The 16,707-nt window shown below is 57.8% G+C and overlaps 3 protein-coding genes and 2 long non-coding RNA genes across 15 annotated transcripts in view; 3 read left to right on the top strand and 2 right to left on the bottom strand.

Annotated features, from left to right (window-relative positions):
- Window positions 1-1,068, bottom strand: part of LOC147828632 (uncharacterized) — a 31,438-nt gene extending 30,370 nt beyond the window's left edge. The window contains exon 1 of the long non-coding RNA XR_015450434.1: window positions 718-1,068. This is a non-coding gene — a long non-coding RNA (uncharacterized LOC147828632). The remainder of the gene's footprint in view (window positions 1-717) is intronic.
- Mapk3 (mitogen-activated protein kinase 3) lies at window positions 47-6,088 on the top strand. Of its 2 annotated transcripts, XM_004856274.3 has the most exons (9): window positions 47-247; window positions 1,068-1,250; window positions 3,012-3,201; window positions 3,372-3,488; window positions 3,677-3,791; window positions 4,160-4,291; window positions 4,444-4,553; window positions 4,638-4,792; window positions 5,530-6,088. In XM_004856274.3, exons 1-8 carry the CDS (start codon window positions 81-83, stop codon window positions 4,758-4,760), a joined length of 1,137 nt encoding a protein of 378 aa, XP_004856331.3. In that variant the 5' UTR covers window positions 47-80; the 3' UTR covers window positions 4,761-4,792; window positions 5,530-6,088. The 2 variants fall into 2 exon arrangements, with proteins under 2 accessions (XP_004856331.3, XP_087065136.1); XM_087209010.1 differs by having other exon boundaries at window positions 64-247; window positions 4,444-4,792.
- Window positions 6,089-6,593: 505 nt separating this feature from the next.
- On the top strand, window positions 6,594-11,845 carry Gdpd3 (glycerophosphodiester phosphodiesterase domain containing 3). 3 transcript variants are annotated; one of them, XM_004856078.4, is made up of 10 exons: window positions 6,594-6,868; window positions 7,135-7,177; window positions 7,391-7,526; window positions 7,613-7,658; window positions 7,756-7,841; window positions 7,952-8,041; window positions 8,217-8,350; window positions 9,859-9,918; window positions 10,023-10,074; window positions 11,651-11,845. In XM_004856078.4, exons 1-10 carry the CDS (start codon window positions 6,730-6,732, stop codon window positions 11,786-11,788), a joined length of 924 nt encoding a protein of 307 aa, XP_004856135.2. In that variant the 5' UTR covers window positions 6,594-6,729; the 3' UTR covers window positions 11,789-11,845. The 3 variants fall into 3 exon arrangements, with proteins under 3 accessions (XP_004856135.2, XP_004856136.1, XP_004856138.2); XM_004856079.4 differs by having other exon boundaries at window positions 7,756-7,874; XM_004856081.4 differs by lacking the exon at window positions 6,594-6,868 and having other exon boundaries at window positions 7,177-7,294; window positions 7,756-7,874.
- Window positions 11,506-16,686, bottom strand: LOC147828631 (uncharacterized). Its single transcript, XR_015450432.1, has 3 exons — window positions 16,515-16,686; window positions 14,552-14,627; window positions 11,506-13,542 (listed from the first exon to the last, which is right to left on the bottom strand). It is a non-coding gene; the product is annotated as an uncharacterized LOC147828631 (long non-coding RNA).
- Window positions 12,912-16,578, top strand: Ypel3 (yippee like 3). Of its 8 annotated transcripts, none has more exons than XM_087209020.1 (5): window positions 12,912-13,050; window positions 13,656-13,838; window positions 13,943-13,986; window positions 14,179-14,287; window positions 16,086-16,578. In XM_087209020.1, the coding sequence occupies exons 2-5, from the start codon at window positions 13,722-13,724 to the stop codon at window positions 16,173-16,175; spliced, it is 360 nt and encodes a 119-aa protein (XP_087065146.1). In that variant the 5' UTR covers window positions 12,912-13,050; window positions 13,656-13,721; the 3' UTR covers window positions 16,176-16,578. The 8 variants fall into 8 exon arrangements, with proteins under 8 accessions (XP_087065146.1, XP_004856141.1, XP_087065149.1 ...); XM_004856084.3 differs by having other exon boundaries at window positions 14,146-14,287; XM_087209023.1 differs by having other exon boundaries at window positions 12,977-13,107.
- Window positions 16,687-16,707: the final 21 nt, after the last annotated feature.

Raw genomic sequence — 16,707 nt, 5'->3', positions numbered from 1 at the left:
CCTGGCGCGCGCGGCCGGTGGCGGGAAGGGGCGGGGCCTCGGGCGGGGCCGCCGGGAGGGGAGGGCGGGGAGGCGTGCAGATGGCGGCGGCTGCTCAGGGGGGCGGGGGCGGGGAGCCCCGGGGAGCCGGCGGGGTGGGCCCGGGGGTCCCGGGGGAAGTGGAGGTGGTGAAGGGCCAGCCGTTCGACGTGGGCCCGCGCTACACGCAGCTGCAGTACATCGGCGAGGGAGCCTACGGCATGGTCAGGTGAGGGGCGCGGGGGGCGCCGGTGCGGTGAGGCCGGCCTGGAGCGCCCCGAAGAGCCCGGCGCTCCGAGTCCCGGACGGTCCCGGGAGCGGCCTTAGAGGCTTTGAACCATCCTGCCGCTCTGGACCGAGGCCGTCCGAGTGGACGTCGGGGGGCTGTGTGCGTCTCGGGGCCCAGAGACTGGGCGAAGCTAAGTGCTGCTGGAAGGGGAAGGACGGGCCCTTGGCGGGGTAGGATGCCTTGGATCCCCAATGGGGCTGTGCCGGGGAGTCGGAGAGGAGAGTGGAGCGCAGGGCGGGGCCCCGGGAAGATTGAGGGGCTCAGAGTGGCTCCCTGCATCTTTGGGGTCTGTGAGTTTTCGCTGTCTCCCCATGTGCCCTGGGCCTTTGTTCCTATAGCAACAGCTCTGTTGCCCAGGTAGCTCACCCTGAGACCCACCCTCCTTATCCCTTCTCGCTGTATTACCTCACCTCTGTGCGAGTTTACTCCTTCCTGTCCCCTGGACCTGTCTTGGGTTGAGGGACCCGATTTGGAGAAGGGAGGAGGGCAAGGGCGACTAGAGTGAAAGGGGGTCGAGGAGAAGGGAAGTCAGTGAGCGGACAGCCTCTTCCTCTGCTTGTAAAGTCACTAAAAGGCTGCCTGGCTGGCCTCCAGCTCTCCCTGGAGATCCCAGGCCTTCACAGCAGGAAGGAACCAGCATTGTTTATGACTTGGCCAGAGCCCTCCCCTGCTCCCTTTTCTCCCTGCCAAGCCCAGGGTGGGGCCACCAGGCCTGGATTCCCCCTTTGTAAGGCCAGCAACATCTCTCTGGCCCTCTCAGCTCAGCGTATGACCACGTGCTCAAGACTCGAGTGGCCATAAAGAAAATCAGCCCCTTCGAGCATCAGACCTACTGCCAGCGAACACTACGGGAGATCCAGATCTTGCTGCGCTTCCGCCACGAGAATGTCATAGGCATCCGAGATATTCTTCGGGCGCCTACCCTGGAAGCCATGAGAGATGTGTATCCTTCGCCTTGCCAGCTGGCTGGCCAGGCACAGCCTCATAGGTGGACCCAGGAATGTTGACCTTCTTTCTGTTTCCATCTTCCCTACCGCCCTCCTAAACAAACCTAGCAAAAGAAACTTTCCAGGAGAGGAGAGGCCCTGTGTGTGAGAGGCCTGGGAGGACAGATGGATCCTGGGTGTTGTAGCCAGGCAGGGTGGTCTTGGACAAGTCCTCCTCCTCTCTGTGCCCTAATGGGGGGCCAGGCAAGACGGTCTCAGTGGGAGCTTTGTCCTCTGACACCTGCAGTTCTGTGACAGGATCCAGCCTCTGCCCACAGTCAGGTCTTGCTTAACAGACTACTGACCCTTTCCTTGCTGGGTCTCCAGACGGGAAGGAAGGCAGGCAGGAAGAAAACTGCCTTCTCTTGTAGGCTTACTCTGTCAGGTACTGTGCATACCAAGTGCTTTGATGGTTCTTGTGCTCCCGTTGGGACAAATCCTAGAAAGTCTAAGCTCAGTGTCTCGGTGGCTGCCTCCTCCCCTCCCCCAGGCAGGACTTGTCCTTTCTCCAAGCTTCCTGCTTAGATCCGCACCCTCCTCACCTGTGGACTTGCACCTTGCCCGGAAGGGCAGCCCAGCCTTTGTTTCCCTCCCTGATATCGTTGCTGCCTAGCTCGTTTTCTGCTTCCTGCCTGAGTATGACACCCACCACCTCTTCATTACTCACCCCTGGCAGTCCCAGGCCTCCACCCAGAAGTGAGGATTTGTTCTGTGGTGTCTTCAGTCCCCACCACAGACTGAGGACACACAGTCACCACATTCACCTCAGCCTGCTGTGTGTCCTTAAACTACATCTCTGGGCCCCCATGTGTAAACAGCAAACTTCATCCAGATGTTCTCTGTAAAAGACGATCCTGCTTACTCTTCCAGAGACAAGCCATGTGGCATATTTCTATTTAATCTTTGTTTTATCTTCAAGTGTGAAAAGGACATTTACTCCTCCACCTCCTGGTGTGTGGCCAGGCACTCTTCTTTGAGTAGGAGCATGCTGTTGGGAGTATCTCCTCACTTTTCTGGCACAGAGCATTCCCATAAGGCAGGCATTTATTTTTAAGCAAACATTTATTGCATGCCAGATGGTATTCATACATTAGCTCACTTAACCCCCAACAGCCAGGTGGCTGAGGCCTTTGTATTAGGAATAGGAGTTCATGTTTGCTGAGCTCTCACAGCATGCCAAGCACTGGGCTGACTGCTCTGCGTAAGTCATCTCATCTGAACTTCACTGCCACCTTCTAAAAAACATGTACTTCCCCTGCCTGCCAGATGAGGAAACTGAGGCACAAGCAGGTTATGATCATAAAGCCAGTGAGTAGTAGAGTGGAGACTTTGGACATCAGTAGGTTAACTTCAAAGCTGCTGCTTTTTTTTTTTTTTTGGTACCGGGGATCAAACTCAGGACCTTACACTTGCGAGGCAGGCGGCAGAACCACTGAGCTAAATCCCCAGCAAAGCTGCTGCTCTTAACACTGCAGTTCTCTTGCTTCCCGAAGTGTATCAGTATCCTCATAGCCTTGGTAGGGAAACCGAGGCCTCAGACTGGAACCGCCTTGCTTGGGGTCACCAGCTGAGCTCTAAGCCTTGCCCATCTCATGAGTCCAAAGGGCCAAGGGCCCCTGCTGGAGGGAACTCAAGCCTGGTTGCCAGACCTTCCTTTCCTTAACCAAGTGCCTCCTGCTGTCCCCCCTACCCGGGGGGGTCTCTGGAGCCCTCCTCAGGTACATTGTGCAGGACCTGATGGAGACAGACCTGTACAAGTTGCTCAAAAGCCAGCAGCTGAGCAATGACCATATCTGCTACTTCCTCTACCAGATCCTTCGGGGCCTCAAGTATATCCACTCAGCCAATGTACTCCACCGGGATCTAAAGCCCTCCAACCTGCTCATCAACACCACCTGCGACCTTAAGGTCAGAAGGCTGGGTGGCTGCCCTGCCCCTCCTGGGCCTAGGGCTGCCAGGTGTCCAGCAGAAGCCTTGGAGCACAGCAGCCAGGGGAGCAGCCTAGCAGCAGTGTGGCAGTGTGGCCACAGGCTGTGGAGGCCTTGTGCGAAAGCTTAGCAGCCTGGCTTTCATTCCAGATCTGTGATTTCGGCCTGGCCCGGATTGCTGATCCTGAGCATGACCACACTGGCTTTCTGACCGAATATGTGGCCACACGCTGGTACCGGGCTCCGGAGATCATGCTTAACTCCAAGGTAGGAGAACTTGCTACCCTCAGGAGATGGAGCCCTCTGCCCAGGCGTTGGCCTCTGACACAGGACCTCTGCTTCTGGTCCTTGGGCTCTGAAGGAAGGCAGAACGTTGGTTCTTCCAGACTTCTGTGCTCTGTGTTCTGCCTGGTGCTGAGGCCAGTCCAAGAGTCCACCGTCTCCCTCTTCCCCAGGGCTATACCAAATCCATTGACATCTGGTCTGTGGGCTGCATTCTGGCTGAGATGCTCTCCAACCGACCCATCTTCCCCGGCAAGCACTACCTGGACCAGCTCAACCACATTCTGGGTGAGGAGGCCTGGCTGTCTGAAGGGGAAAGGGACAAATCTGTGGGAAGTGAGATTCCTCTAGGGTCAAGCTAAGGTGGCACCATGTGCGGAGCCCCTGCAGCACCTCATATTATTTCGGTGAGGTGTGTATCCCAGTTTGATAGATGGGAAAGCAAAGCTAAGTCCCATACCTAATGAAGTGCTAGAGCCAGGATTTGAACCTAGGGCTGCCTGAGTTCTGGCCTGTTCCTCTTTACTATACTCTTATCTGGGAGGTAAGGGGGGAGTCGGGGCAGTGGCTGGGCTGGCTCTGCTTTTCTTGCCTCTTCCCCTGTTCTGTTCTCAGGCCAAGGTGACTTCTCACCAAGTCACTCATCTAACCCACAGGTATCCTGGGCTCCCCATCCCAGGAGGACCTGAATTGTATCATTAACACGAAGGCCCGGAACTACCTACAGTCTCTGCCCTCTAAGACCAAGGTGGCCTGGGCCAAGCTTTTTCCCAAGTCAGACTCCAAAGGTGAGAGAGACTTGGGGCGGGGGTGGCTGCACCCTGGGTGTGCAGAGGCTGTGTGGTGCCCTGCTGCCTTCTAGGCAGGCCCTGGGCACAGGACGGAATAATGCTGCTGGAGCTCCCGCCTTCCTTTGATCCTGCCTCCTACCCTTCCTTAGCTCTTGACCTCCTGGACAGGATGTTAACCTTCAACCCCAATAAGCGGATCACAGTGGAGGAGGCCCTGGCTCACCCCTACCTGGAGCAGTACTATGACCCCACAGATGAGGTGGGCCAGCCATCAGCAGCAGGGCAGGTGGGGGAATGGGCACCCCCGACACCTGGCCAGGCCTCACTGTCTTTGCCACTCCAGCCAGTGGCTGAGGAGCCCTTCACTTTCGACATGGAGCTGGATGATCTGCCCAAGGAGCGGCTGAAGGAGCTTATCTTCCAAGAGACAGCCCGCTTTCAGCCAGGGGCGCAAGACGTCCCCTAACCAGGACAGACGTCCCTGCTTCCTGGGGCCTGGTGAGTAGCCCTGGTAACAGGGTGTCCAGCATACTGCAGCCTTAGTGCAGTCACAGGTTTGTCTCGCACCCATGATCAGTGTGTGATAACAGCAAAGCCGTGGCCCTCATAGCCCCTCACGCCCCTGCCCATCCTCCAACCCCTGCCTCTCACTCGCCAGCTCCTGGCACCCCCCACCAGCCATCACTGCAGACCCCAGAGGTCAGTGTGGGCCTCTCTCCCCGCTCTGAGGGACGCAGCGGGCTCTGGCTGTCCCGTGTGGGCACAGCCAGGGGAGCCCCTTACTGTCTTGGAAGGAGCCCTGCAGCACCCACTCACCCAGGTGCCAGGCTCCCACCCATTGCCCAGGCCAGCTGCCGACGTACCTGCACTCCCAGGGCTGCCTCCAGCCGTGCTGCACTCCTTCCTCCCCCACCTCTTCCTGTCTTTGGCCAGCTGTGGTCTGATACACAAGGCAGACATACCTGGGTACAAGATCCAAGCTCTGCCACTCAGGCTTCATGGTGCTGTGCAGGGCCCCACACCTCCCTGTGTCTCAGTTTCCAGAGACCATTCTGTAAGGAGGGCAGGCACTGACAGAGTCCTAGGCAGTGTTGCAGGTCCCCACATAGTGACCAGCTTAACCCCCACAGTGGTACCTGTTAGCCCGTTTGCAGACGAGGAGACAGGGTGAACTGAGCACTGTGGTACTCTTTTCGGGGCACTAACAGTTCCTTCCTGCCTATTTCTTCCTTTAGGCCTGGCTCCTGTCTGCCTCCCCTGCTGGACTGTTAGGAAGTGGATGCTGTGTGCAGACCTGGCCAGGGCTGAGGGTGGGCCTGGCTCTTTCTCCCACTTTGCGGGGGACTCCTTTGCCGGGCAGGCCAGGCTCCCTCCTCCCTACCCGGCCTGAGGCCTGAGGGGCTCAGGTGGCCCACAGCAAATCTCTCTGCTGCTCTGCCTTCATCTCCCCAGCTGGCCCATCTCTGGCAGACCTTTCTGGAATGGAAGGGCTCTGGCTGCCACAGGACCTACCCCGGGCGCTCAGAGTCTGAGTAGGGACTCTGGGCAAGCCCTGCCCCTCTCACCCCATTGAAACCCCACCCCACTTTCCTGGAAGGAACATTCCTAAGTCTCAAGGGCTAGTCTCCCTGAGGAGCCGGTCCTGGCCGAAGTCCCCCAGCCGCCACATTTAACACCCTCGCTGCTTCTGTGTGTGGGTGAGCGGAGGTGCAGTGGGGCCCGAGGTGAGCACAGTGCCCTTGCCCCCTTCCCATGCCTGTATCTAATATATAAATATAGAGACGTGTATTCGGATGCCTCTGGCTCTGTGTGTGCGTGCGATGCGACCCTGGAGTGCTGCTTGAGGCGGGGCCTCTGTAGCCAGCTGCTCCCAGCTGGGGCCTCACCTGGCCCAGTGACCTTCTGCCCTAGGTGGGCAGTGCTGAGGATGGGGTTAGGGGCTCCAGCTCCTGGAAGGAGCGGGGTCAGTTTTCCTCTCAGGCACTGTGTCCTCTCCTCTAATGACTTCTTGTTTGGCTGTGTGGGGTGATTCAGGGGTGACTCAGGGGTGACCTGCATACCCCCAGATTCCATGGGAATAGCATGGGGTGGTGTGCTGTGTGCCCTGGCCGCAGCCCCCATGGGAAGGGGGAAGATCCAGTGGGGAGGGCATTTCATCCCCCACCGTGTGGCCACGGGGCGCTGGGTCTCTAAAAGTTCGGGGAACAGGAGGGTCAGGGCTGCCTGCCTCGATTCCTGCCTCTGCCCCAGCCAAGTCTGCAGCCTGGCCATAGGCCAGCAGCACAGCAGCAGGCTCAGCAAGTCCCAGGGGTGTGGCACAGCCGTGGTGGAGCCAGCCTACACCGGCTGGGCCGGGCCATCGCCAGCAGCAAGGCTGCGCAGTCTTCGGACACTGCGCTGGCGCACAGGAGCCTGGATAGGGAGGGCGTTCAGCCATGAGTCCCCTGCTCTACTATGCCCTGCCTGCCCTGGGCAGCTACATAGCGCTCTCCATCTTCTTCCTGCGCCGGCCCCGCCTGCTGCATGCACCCTGTACTCCAGCCTTCTGTCCCCGCCTGGTAGCCCACCGGGGAGGTAAGCTGGGCAGAGAAGAAGGGACAGTGGCAGCCATTCAGGGTGGAGGGAGGCCACAGTGGGCAGCACTGAGGGCAGCGCCCAGGCGGAATGCTAGACACAAGGCAAAGGCTGGGTAGAGGAGAGCCAGGCAGGCAGGGCAGGCAGGGCAGGAGTGGGAAGGAGAGGCCGCTGGACCTGGGTTACCGGAAGGTGAGGGCCGAGGCCCAGGGAGGCCAGTGGGAGGGAGGGTGGGGGATAAGCGACCTGCCCACTGCCCCACACAGGGTCTGGAGAGCGGCTGGAGAACACCATGGAGGCCGTAGAGAAGTGAGTGTGCCCGCCCTGCCACATTGCCATGTAAGGTTGTGCCAGTTGTGCACGCAGACACCCAGGGGTGCCATTCTCTTCCCAACCTGGGTGTCTAGAGCGCCCAGAGGTGTGCAGGTAAGCCTGCACCTCCCACCATGACTGTCCTGTAGTGCCCCTCACCTCGTCTGGCCCGTCCCTGTCCCCAGCCCCAGCTGACCTTTGTTCCCATAGCTCCATGGCTCAGGGAGCTGAGCTCCTGGAACTTGACTGCCAGCTGACCCGGGACGGCGTGGTGGTGGTGTCCCATGATGAGAACCTGTCCCGCCAGTCAGGCCTGAACAGGGACGTGAGCAGCCTGGCCTTCGAGGTGGGCCTTCCCTCCATGCCCCTGCTGCCCAGAGCTGCCATGCCTTCCCGAGTGCCTGCTGCTGACACACTCCACTTCACTCCCAGGAGCTGCCCTTGTACAAGGAGGAGCTGGAGGTTTACTTCTCACCAGGTAAGAGAGGCACTGCAAGCCTGTGCCAAGCTGGGGCACCCTTCGGCTCCCACCCCACCCACCCTCTGACCCTCACCTCCCTGGGCCCTGCTCCCAGGCCACTTTGCCCACGGCTCAGACCGGCACATGCTTCGCCTGGAGGACCTGTTCCAGAGGTTCCCCCAGATGCCCATGAGCGTGGAGGTGAAGGCAGACAACGAGGAGCTCATTCACAAGGTGGCGGGTGCTGCAGGCGGGGCGGGCACTGCAGGCAGCCTGGAGGCCCGACTCCTAGCCTCCCTGTCGCCTCTCAGATAGCAGGCCTGGTGAGGCAGTTTGGTCGCAGCAGGATCACCATCTGGGCCTCGGAGAAGAGCTCGGTCATGAAGAAGTGCCAGGCAGCCGTGAGTCCATCCCCCTGGGCCCGGAGCTGGATGAGCTCCAGGCGCGGTGCTGGTGGTGAGGAGGCGTGACTTCGGCCTGTCGGCATGGGTCTCCTGAGATTCTGCCATGCTTCTTGCAGCCAGTGCCGCCCCTCAGGAGACGACCCCCTCCTCACTTCTCCCTTTGTCTCCCCAGAACCCGGAGATGCCACTGTCCTTCACGATATGCCGATCATTCTGGGTGCTGCTGCTCTATTACCTGGGGCTGCTGCCCTTCGTCCCCATCCCCGAGAAGTTTTTCTTGTGCTTCCTGCCCACCATCATCAACAGGTACCAGTGGTGCGGTCGCGTCTCAGAGACACAGCCCCACACAAGCCACATTGCTCAGGTCTACTTTGCAGGAGGACAGCTTGGGGACACGTCAGAGAGAACTCCAAGGTCCTTTGAAGACAGTGCTTCCATCCAGCATTCATGAACCCTAACAGGGCTGTGACTCCCTGAAATAATAATTATTGAACTCACTGTGTAGCCCAGGCTGGCCTCAAACTCCTGCCTCAGCCTCCTGAGTGCTGGGACTACAGGTGTGCACCACCGTGCCAGCTAAACCCTGAAATTATGTGCAAGTGTGTATTGATGTGTAGTTTTCGGAGAAAGGACTCATTCATTCATCCACATTCTTTGAAAATATTGACGGAAGTCCTTCTCTGGTCCAGCTGCAGTTACATTAGTAAATATGACCCATGTGAGTAGGTCAGGCCCTCCCTTCCCAAGTGTACAGTCTGGCTCAGTCATTACAGCTGACTCCCTGATCTTCACAGGGAAAAGCTAGCTCCCTTAGACTGGATACGTGGACAAACAAAGTAACAGATGGTCAGAGTATCTGGGATTGGGATACTTTGCCAGCCCTCAGCCCAGGGCCCTGGCTGCAGTTGCTATCTGACAACTTCTCTGGGGTAGTCCCCGCTACTTTCTTTGTCCCCAAGGCAATGATGCTAAACCTGTGGCAGGCACACCATCAGAGGCTGTTTGTTATCACTAAAAGCTCTAAAAGGTTTGCCAGCACAATCCCAAGGGACAGTCTCAGCCAGCCCCACAATCCCTTGCTACAAAGCTTTGTGTATGTGCCTTTCCCTCAGTACTGGGGATTGAACCCAGGGGCTACCACTGACCTATATCCTCAGCCCTTTTTATTTATTTTTATTTCGAGACAGGGTCTCACTAAGTTGCCCAGATGAGACCCCAGCTGGTGATCCTGCCTCAAGTGTATATGTGACAGTTTATATAGGATTTACAATGTTTTCACATCTTTTGAAGTGTTTGACCTTTAATTTTCAGTGTCAGTGTCCCCAGGAGATACAGGAATCCTGATCCCCGTTGTATCCATGGAGAATCAGAGCCACAGAGAGGTTCTGTCATTTGTCCAAAGTCACACAGCTGAAGTACAGAGCCCAGGTTTGCCCTAGCTCTGACTCCAGCACCTGCCCTGGAACACTGTGAGGTGCCTCTGAAGCGCCCCCTGGAGCGGAGTAATTAGGGACAAGCAAACAGCACATTAAGTGCTGTCTGGGCTTAAGCAGCTGGCCAGGCCACCCCAATGACCTCGAGATGGGTTGCTCAGCTTCAGAATCAAGCTCGGCCCCACCCCCCGCACCAATCTGCCCTGTACCCCCAGCAAGTCCCCTTGGCTCCCTTAGACTCAGTTTCCTTGTCAGTAAGATGGAGAGAGGGTCCATCCTCACCATGGGTTCCAGGGTGTCAGAGTAGGTGCCACTGAATGATGGGCAAGTTACTCCCTTGGTCAGGCCACTACCACCCTAACCCCTGCCTTCTCGACACAGGACCTACTTCCCACTTTCCTGCTCTGGACTGAACTGGCTGGCGGCCATGGTTACAAAATGGTGAGGCGGGGAGAAGGCCAGTGGGCTGCCCCACAGGGACCTGCCGCTGCCCTTCTTTGTCCTGGCTCATTCTCACTGTTACCTCCTCCTCCCCTGCGTCCCAGGGCCATCATGAGGAAAAGTCTGATCCAACACTTAGAGGAGCGAGGCGTGCAGGTGAGGCCTGACCACCACCCTGGCAAGAAGGAAGCCCCCGTCGGGGCCTGGCAGCAGGGCGCAGTCACTGTACTGCAGGCTCGTGGTTCCCTGGCCAGGTCACCTCAGCTTCCCAGTCTCAATTTCTCCCCCGGGTTCACATACTGCTCTGGATTGCAGCTGGTGCTTAGTGAGGGCTTGGTAAATGTTGAGCCCACTGGCTCAGCCCCTGGGGGAGCCCAGGCACGGTGACCCACCCTCCTGTCCTGAGCAGGCTATGATCAGGTCATTTAATTAGCAAATGTAGAGGAAGTTCAAGCACTACGGTGTCCTCACCACCAAGGGCAGACGAAGGAAATGAAGTGGCCCATGGCTTGCTCACGTGGCTGTGGGGTCTGGGAGAAGTGAGGTGGGAGCAGCAAGAAGGGGCTCTGCCGGTGAGAGGCACTGGCCGAGTTTCCAGGCTGCAGCCTGGAGTAAGCAGCCGAGGCCGAGGCAGGCAGGCCCACTGACCTCAGAAGAGAATGTGGACATCAGCCCACGGAGGAGGGAAGCCTGGAGGGCTGGAAGGGGAGAGCTGATCCCAGCGAGGTGTGCTGAGTGCGGAAGAGGTGGGATCAGTGTGAGTGCTGGGTGTCATTAGGCGTCGGCAGTGGGGATGGGGGAAGGGAGAGACCAGGACTTGCCCGCTGACCAGATGTTGGGGTGAGGGGGCCACTGGGATGACAAGCTGTCCCTGATCACCCGCTGGATCTTTGTGCCTTGTGAGGTTGGGCCATCACACTCAGTTGCCACACTGCGAACAAGAGAGGCACAGGGATTTGCATTTCCACCTGCCTTTGTGCCTGAGAAGAGGAAGGCAGGGCAGGCCCAGAACCGTGAAGAGCCGGCAGGCTGGGCACACGTTGCCCACGTGGTGCTGGGAAATGGTCGACAGCCCACTGCTGGGAGGAAAAGTCAAAGCCCTCATTTGAGCATTACTTTCCCTGGCTTTTCTACTCCCACCCCGGTCAGTTTCAGGCTGCCAGTGTGAAGTCACTAGACGCAGAATTGGAAAGAGATGTGCGGTAGCACATCATTATACAGTAGTCCCACCTAGAGAGTCAGCAGACACAAATAACCTGGAGAACGTAGAAAATAATAAAAGGTAGTAAAATAATCAGGAAGTGTAAGTTTTGAGTATTTCCCTTTTTAATATAGTTTCTCTAAGCTATTTTTAAAAAAATGTATTAGTATGGAGGGAGGGCTGAGCCAGGGCCTTTGCACTGAGCTACATCCCTACCCCTGTGTTTTGTTTTGAGACAAGGTCTTAGTCACTGAGCTGCCCAGGCTGAGTTTCAGCTGTGGCCCTCTTGCCTCAGCCTCCCTGAATGCTGGAAGTACAGGCCTAGGCCACCACGCCCAGCTCAAGTTAATTTTGAATAATGGCTGTGAAATAACCAGTTTGCAAAATTCCTGAAAAGTCAATAATAGGTTCCAGTGTATTGCTGCTGGGAGGTCTCCACAGAGGAGAAAGAGAGAGCGCCCAGCAAGTGGGTGTGAGGGGAACTTCGAAGTAAAGCGATTTGGAAACTAACTAGCTCCTCTCCCTGGTCAGGTGATATTCTGGTGCCTTAATGGAGAGTCAGATTTTGAAGAGGCCTTCAGCCTGGGGGCCACTGGAGTCATGACGGATTACCCCACCGCCCTGAGGAAGTACCTGGATACCCACAGACTAGTGAGCCGGGCCTCCTAAGTCTGAGGCCTCCTCTGTGTTCCTTCCTGAAGAATAAATATTGTCTCTTCAGCCACAGAGTTGTGTCGGAGTGAGGGTGGATCTGGAGGGCCGAAGACGGCAGCTTGGGCAGATGAGGCCAGCCTGGGCCCACCTGTTCCACCACGTTCCAGACCGAGTCACACCCTGGGCCAGCTTGGCCTCTGGTCCTCAGGAATGTCCCTTGCAGAGCCAACCCAGGTGTCCCGGGGCCCAACCCCGAGAGCCACAAATGCTTGCTCCATTTTCCAGAGGCCATGTGGCAAGAGCTTGACTTGCCCATGTCTTGACCTGGGCCGCCTCCCGGGCTCCCGAGGGTGGGCGTGAGCTCCCCGCCTGCCCTACTTCCCACCCAGTCTCCAGCCCCGAAACCTTCCTTAGGGACTTCCTATGGCACGAGTATATACTGAGCGCCTACTCAAGGCCACGCCAGGTGCCAGGACCTCCCTAGTGAGCTGGAAAAGACACTGACAGACCCGTGTTGAAGCAGACGTCGTCACCCCATCCCAAGCCCGTTCTGGGGGTCGGGGGATCGGCGAAGGCTCCCGGAGGAGGTGATGCTCAGCAGCAGAAACGCTCCTCGGAGGGTGGTTCCCAGGAGCCTGACCCAGCGGGCACCTTTACCTCCTGCTGAGAGGTGAACTAACTGTTCCTGGTGCCATGGCAAAGACCGCGGAGTAGGGAAATGAGACTTCCAACTTCCAGCTAGATAATCTCGGGAGAGAGGCCCGACCTCTCCGGCCTCAGTCCCCGCTAAAACGGAGACAACGGCAGAAACTGCCTCGCGGGACTGCTGCAGGGACTCAGCGCGCGCGCGATGGGTGAGGGCAGGTCGCTACGCCTGTGCCCTCCGAGGGTGTGCATCCCGACACCGTCCTCCTCCTCTACCCGCGGGTCCGCCCGAGCGCCGCAGCAGGCCGAAGGGACGGGGAGGCTGGGCAGCCGCATTTCCGGGCCGGACGCAGCGGGCGGCGGGGGATGGGCAGCCCGGCCCTACGCGGGCCGCCGGGTGACGCGCCCCCTCATTTGCATGCCGCGCGCCGATTGGCCCCGGCGGCCGCCGGGACGGGAGCCGGACCCCTCCCCCTCCCCCTCCCGCCGCAGCCGCGGCGCAGCTGGTCTCGGTGTAAACAAGTCGAGGCGGCTGCGAACCGGCCGGGGAGGGGGGACGGCGCCCACCAGGAGCGCCCCCCACTCCCGGACCAGGCCACCCCGCGGACCGGGCCCCCGCGAGCCCAGGCGAGGTGAGGCCCGAGCCCCCATCCCGCCAGCGAGGACCTCCCCTTTCCCCCGCGCCCCAGGTGAGCCCCGGGGTCTCAGGTAAGGCTCCGCGATGCAGGTAAGAGTCCCTGGGCGGAGGGGAGGCCCCGCGCCCCAGGTAAGAGCACCTCCCTCCCAGGCGCCCCTCCGCCTCCAGCGAGGCCTCTTGCCTCCTCCGGGGAAGGGCCCTCTCCCCAGGTGAACCCCGTATACCTGGAAGTGGCCTCACTCAGTCCAGATGAAGCCCTAAGGACAGCAGTTCCTAAGCCCACATGCTCCCCCTGAACTGGGAACTGACTGCCCACCCACAGTAAAGCCCCTTCCTCCAGCTCCAGAAGCCAGGTCAGCAGGGGTGAGGCCTGAAGCAGGTGGGTGACTCACCTTGAGCTCCTCTCAGCCTCAGTTTCCCTGCTGATGCAACCTGAGGCCTCATCTCTGAGTCAGAACTGAGCTGGTCCCTAGTGAGGCTGCTGGCTCTGGGGAAAGGAGAGAGCAGCCAAGTGTGACAGAGTGTCCTCACGGTGCTGGGCGTGCCTGCATGTGTGTGGCCGGGGTCCTCCTGACGGCCCATCTACTCCCTCCCCGGCAGGCACTGGGCTCCCTCTGCTCCCCGTGGGCTGCTCCCCGCGTGGGGCCACTGCCCCTGGCCCCCGCCATGGTGCGGATTTCAAAGCCCAAGACGTTTCAGGCCTACTTGGATGATTGTCACCGAAGGTACAGCTGTGCCCACTGCCGCGCTCACCTGGCCAACCACGACGACCTCATCTCCAAGGTAACCAGCCCACCCTTGAGCTGGAGTGGGAGGCCAGAGGGGCTGCCTCGAAGCTCCACACCGGTAGCCCTGACCACCCCGCCCTCTCCACCCCTACCTTTCAGTCTTTCCAGGGCAGTCAGGGCCGTGCCTACCTCTTCAACTCTGTGTGAGTATTTGGCCTCCCTCCTTTCTTTCCCGGCCCTCTCTTGTGATCTGCCGTCATGCTGAGACTCCCAGAGTTCCCTGGCTCAGGCTGGAAGCCATGTTCACCCCTCTCTTGGATGCTAAGGACAGGCACAAGCTTGAGGGGGGTCTGTGATGGCAGGACCCTCCCTGGGACTGCCCTATGTCCCTGTAGGGTGAACGTGGGCTGCGGGCCAGCCGAGGAGCGAGTGCTGCTGACTGGCCTTCATGCTGTCGCTGACATCCACTGCGAGAACTGCAAGACCACTTTGGGCTGGAAATATGTGAGTCAGCCCTCTCTGACCCCAGTCTCACCTGGGACCTGACCTTGCATTACCCCTCCTCACATTGGTCACCCAGTGACCTTCAGACCACACAGGCCCCACACAGACAAGTCCCACTGTCTTCACCCCGACCGTGTTCGGCTCTCCCAGATCCCACAAAGCCTTCTAGAATTTTTCTCTTAACCATCCCTTCCCTCAATGGCACTAGCATCCCTGTTTTAGAGATGAAGATATATGCAGAGTCACCATTTAGTGAATACTTACATGCTGTACAGTTATGTGCTTGGCATACATTCTCATTCAATCCTTACCGCAGTCCTATAGGTAGACTCTATTCCATCTGTTTTACAGAAGAAAAAAGCTGTTAGGCAACTTGCCTGAGATCACACAACTGGTAATAGAATAGGGACCAGAGTCTTAGTTGGCTGGTTTGCTTTTGACTGCAGCCATTGGCCACCAGCTTGTCATTCAGAGGATCAGAGAAGTTCCCCAAGTCCCCACAGCAACATGGGACTGGGGTCCCACAGGCCTCCTCTTCTATTTCTCTTTTTGCTACTGCTGCTGTCCAGGATCTGATTTCATTACTCTGAGTCAAATGTCTTAATCTGACATTGGAGAATAAAACCACCACTTGGCTCCCAAGATTGTTGCAAGGATCAGTTTAGATGTTCTTGGGACTCTGCAAGGGACAGGATTGGCTGTCTTGCTTGGAGTGCCTCCCCGCTTGAGGTGGATGCCAGAGGCAGACAGCCAGCCCTGACCTGAGTTCACCTCCGGCCCTGCCACAGATTTGCTGTGTCTCTGGATAGGTGGTATGGCTTCTCTGAGCCACTGTGAAATAAAGAGGTGGCTCATGAGGTTAAAAACCCAAGTGCCGGGCTGGGGATTTAGCTCAGTGGCACTGCACCTGGCTTGCAAGCTCAAGGTCCTGAGTTTGATCACCAGTACCAAAAAAAATTAAAAAGAGAGAGGGAGAGAGAAATAAAAACTCAAGTGCCTGCAAAGCTAAGCAGATATTGTGAATTTGTAGAAGTGGTGGCATAGATTACGGAGTGGGGAGAGCAGGCCAAGGGAAACAGGAGTGAGCCTACATGCCCATGGTGTAGTATTTTGGATGTTTTGTTTTTATTTTTGTTTTGTGGTGCTGGGCCTGAACCCAGGGCCTCATGCATGCTAGGCAAGTGCTCTGCAGATGATCAACCTCAGTCCCTAAAGATTTGGGGGGGGGTTTTTTGGTACTGGAGATCGAACTCAGGACCTTGCACTTTCAAGGCAGGCGCAGTGCCACTGAGCTCATCCCCAGCCCCTAAAGTTATTTTTATTAAACTCTCTGCTGTCTAAACAAAACCATGTGGAGGCTGAAATGGCCCTCAGGCCACCGATGTGTGATCCCTGGGCTGAAATCTTTTAGGCATTTCCATATCCTCTCTGTTGGATCTGTCATTAATGTTTAAAAAGCACGGGTGAACTGGGCATGGTGGCGCACACTTGTGATCCCAGCACTCAGGAGGCTGAGGCAGGAGGATCGACATGAGTTTGAGTACAGCCTGGCTTACAAAGTGAGGCCCTGTCTCATTAAAACAAAACAAAACAAATAAGGTGATGCACAGTTCTTTCCACTCCCTGTTAGTGAGAAGCACAGCGTTGCTATTTACCAGCTCTGTGTCTGTGGGCAGGTAGTTTGGTTTCTCTGGGCCACCATTACCTCATATGTAAAATGAGGCCAGTCATATTCTCTCCCCAAGCATTAGGCCTTTGAGGTAAATGCCCAGGGATGACAGACCCTCCCTTCTTTCAGGAGCAGGCTTTTGAGAGCAGCCAGAAGTACAAAGAGGGGAAGTACATCATTGAACTCAACCACATGATTAAAGACAACGGCTGGGACTGACTCCTGCGCCTGACGCTTGTGGCTCCAGCCTGGCCTGGCCGCCAGGGGGCGCCACTGGCTTCCCTCCGACTGAAGGGAGCTCTGAACCCCTCGGGGCCCCTGCAGAGGAAGGATCCGGCACCTGTACATATATTTTATTGCATGCACTGTGACCTTGGGGGGCGATCAAAAGGAGGACGACACCCCCGCACCTCCCTGCGATCTGGCTGGCTTGGATCTCATTTTTAAACCTCTCCTGCCCCCCCCCGCCCCGCCCCAAAGATATGGCCTGTGTGCTGCTTTTTCGGCCCTAGTACACCGTCTGCCCTGTGCACTCTCCTCCCGCCCGACCCCTCTTACCCTGAGCGTGTCTGTTCCCTTGTTCTGTAGCGTTTGTACGTAATAAAACAATGGAGTGCAGACAGCCCCAGGCTCGCATAGAATCCGGAGAAGGGAACTCCATCTAGACTCCTGCCCCCTATATATAGATCTGTTCTGTTCTAAGCGTCAGCGGGACATCGGGTAGGCACTGCCTGTGCAGGTCTTGGTGCCC

The sequence above is a fragment of the Heterocephalus glaber genome, unplaced genomic scaffold, assembly GCF_053883595.1.
Source record: "Heterocephalus glaber isolate CG9 unplaced genomic scaffold, H.glaber_assembly_v1.0 deba00000943, whole genome shotgun sequence".
Classification (NCBI taxonomy): domain Eukaryota; kingdom Metazoa; phylum Chordata; class Mammalia; order Rodentia; family Bathyergidae; genus Heterocephalus; species Heterocephalus glaber.
The sequence above is the reverse complement of the archived record's forward strand: the minus strand, read 5'-3'. Positions and strand labels throughout refer to the sequence as shown.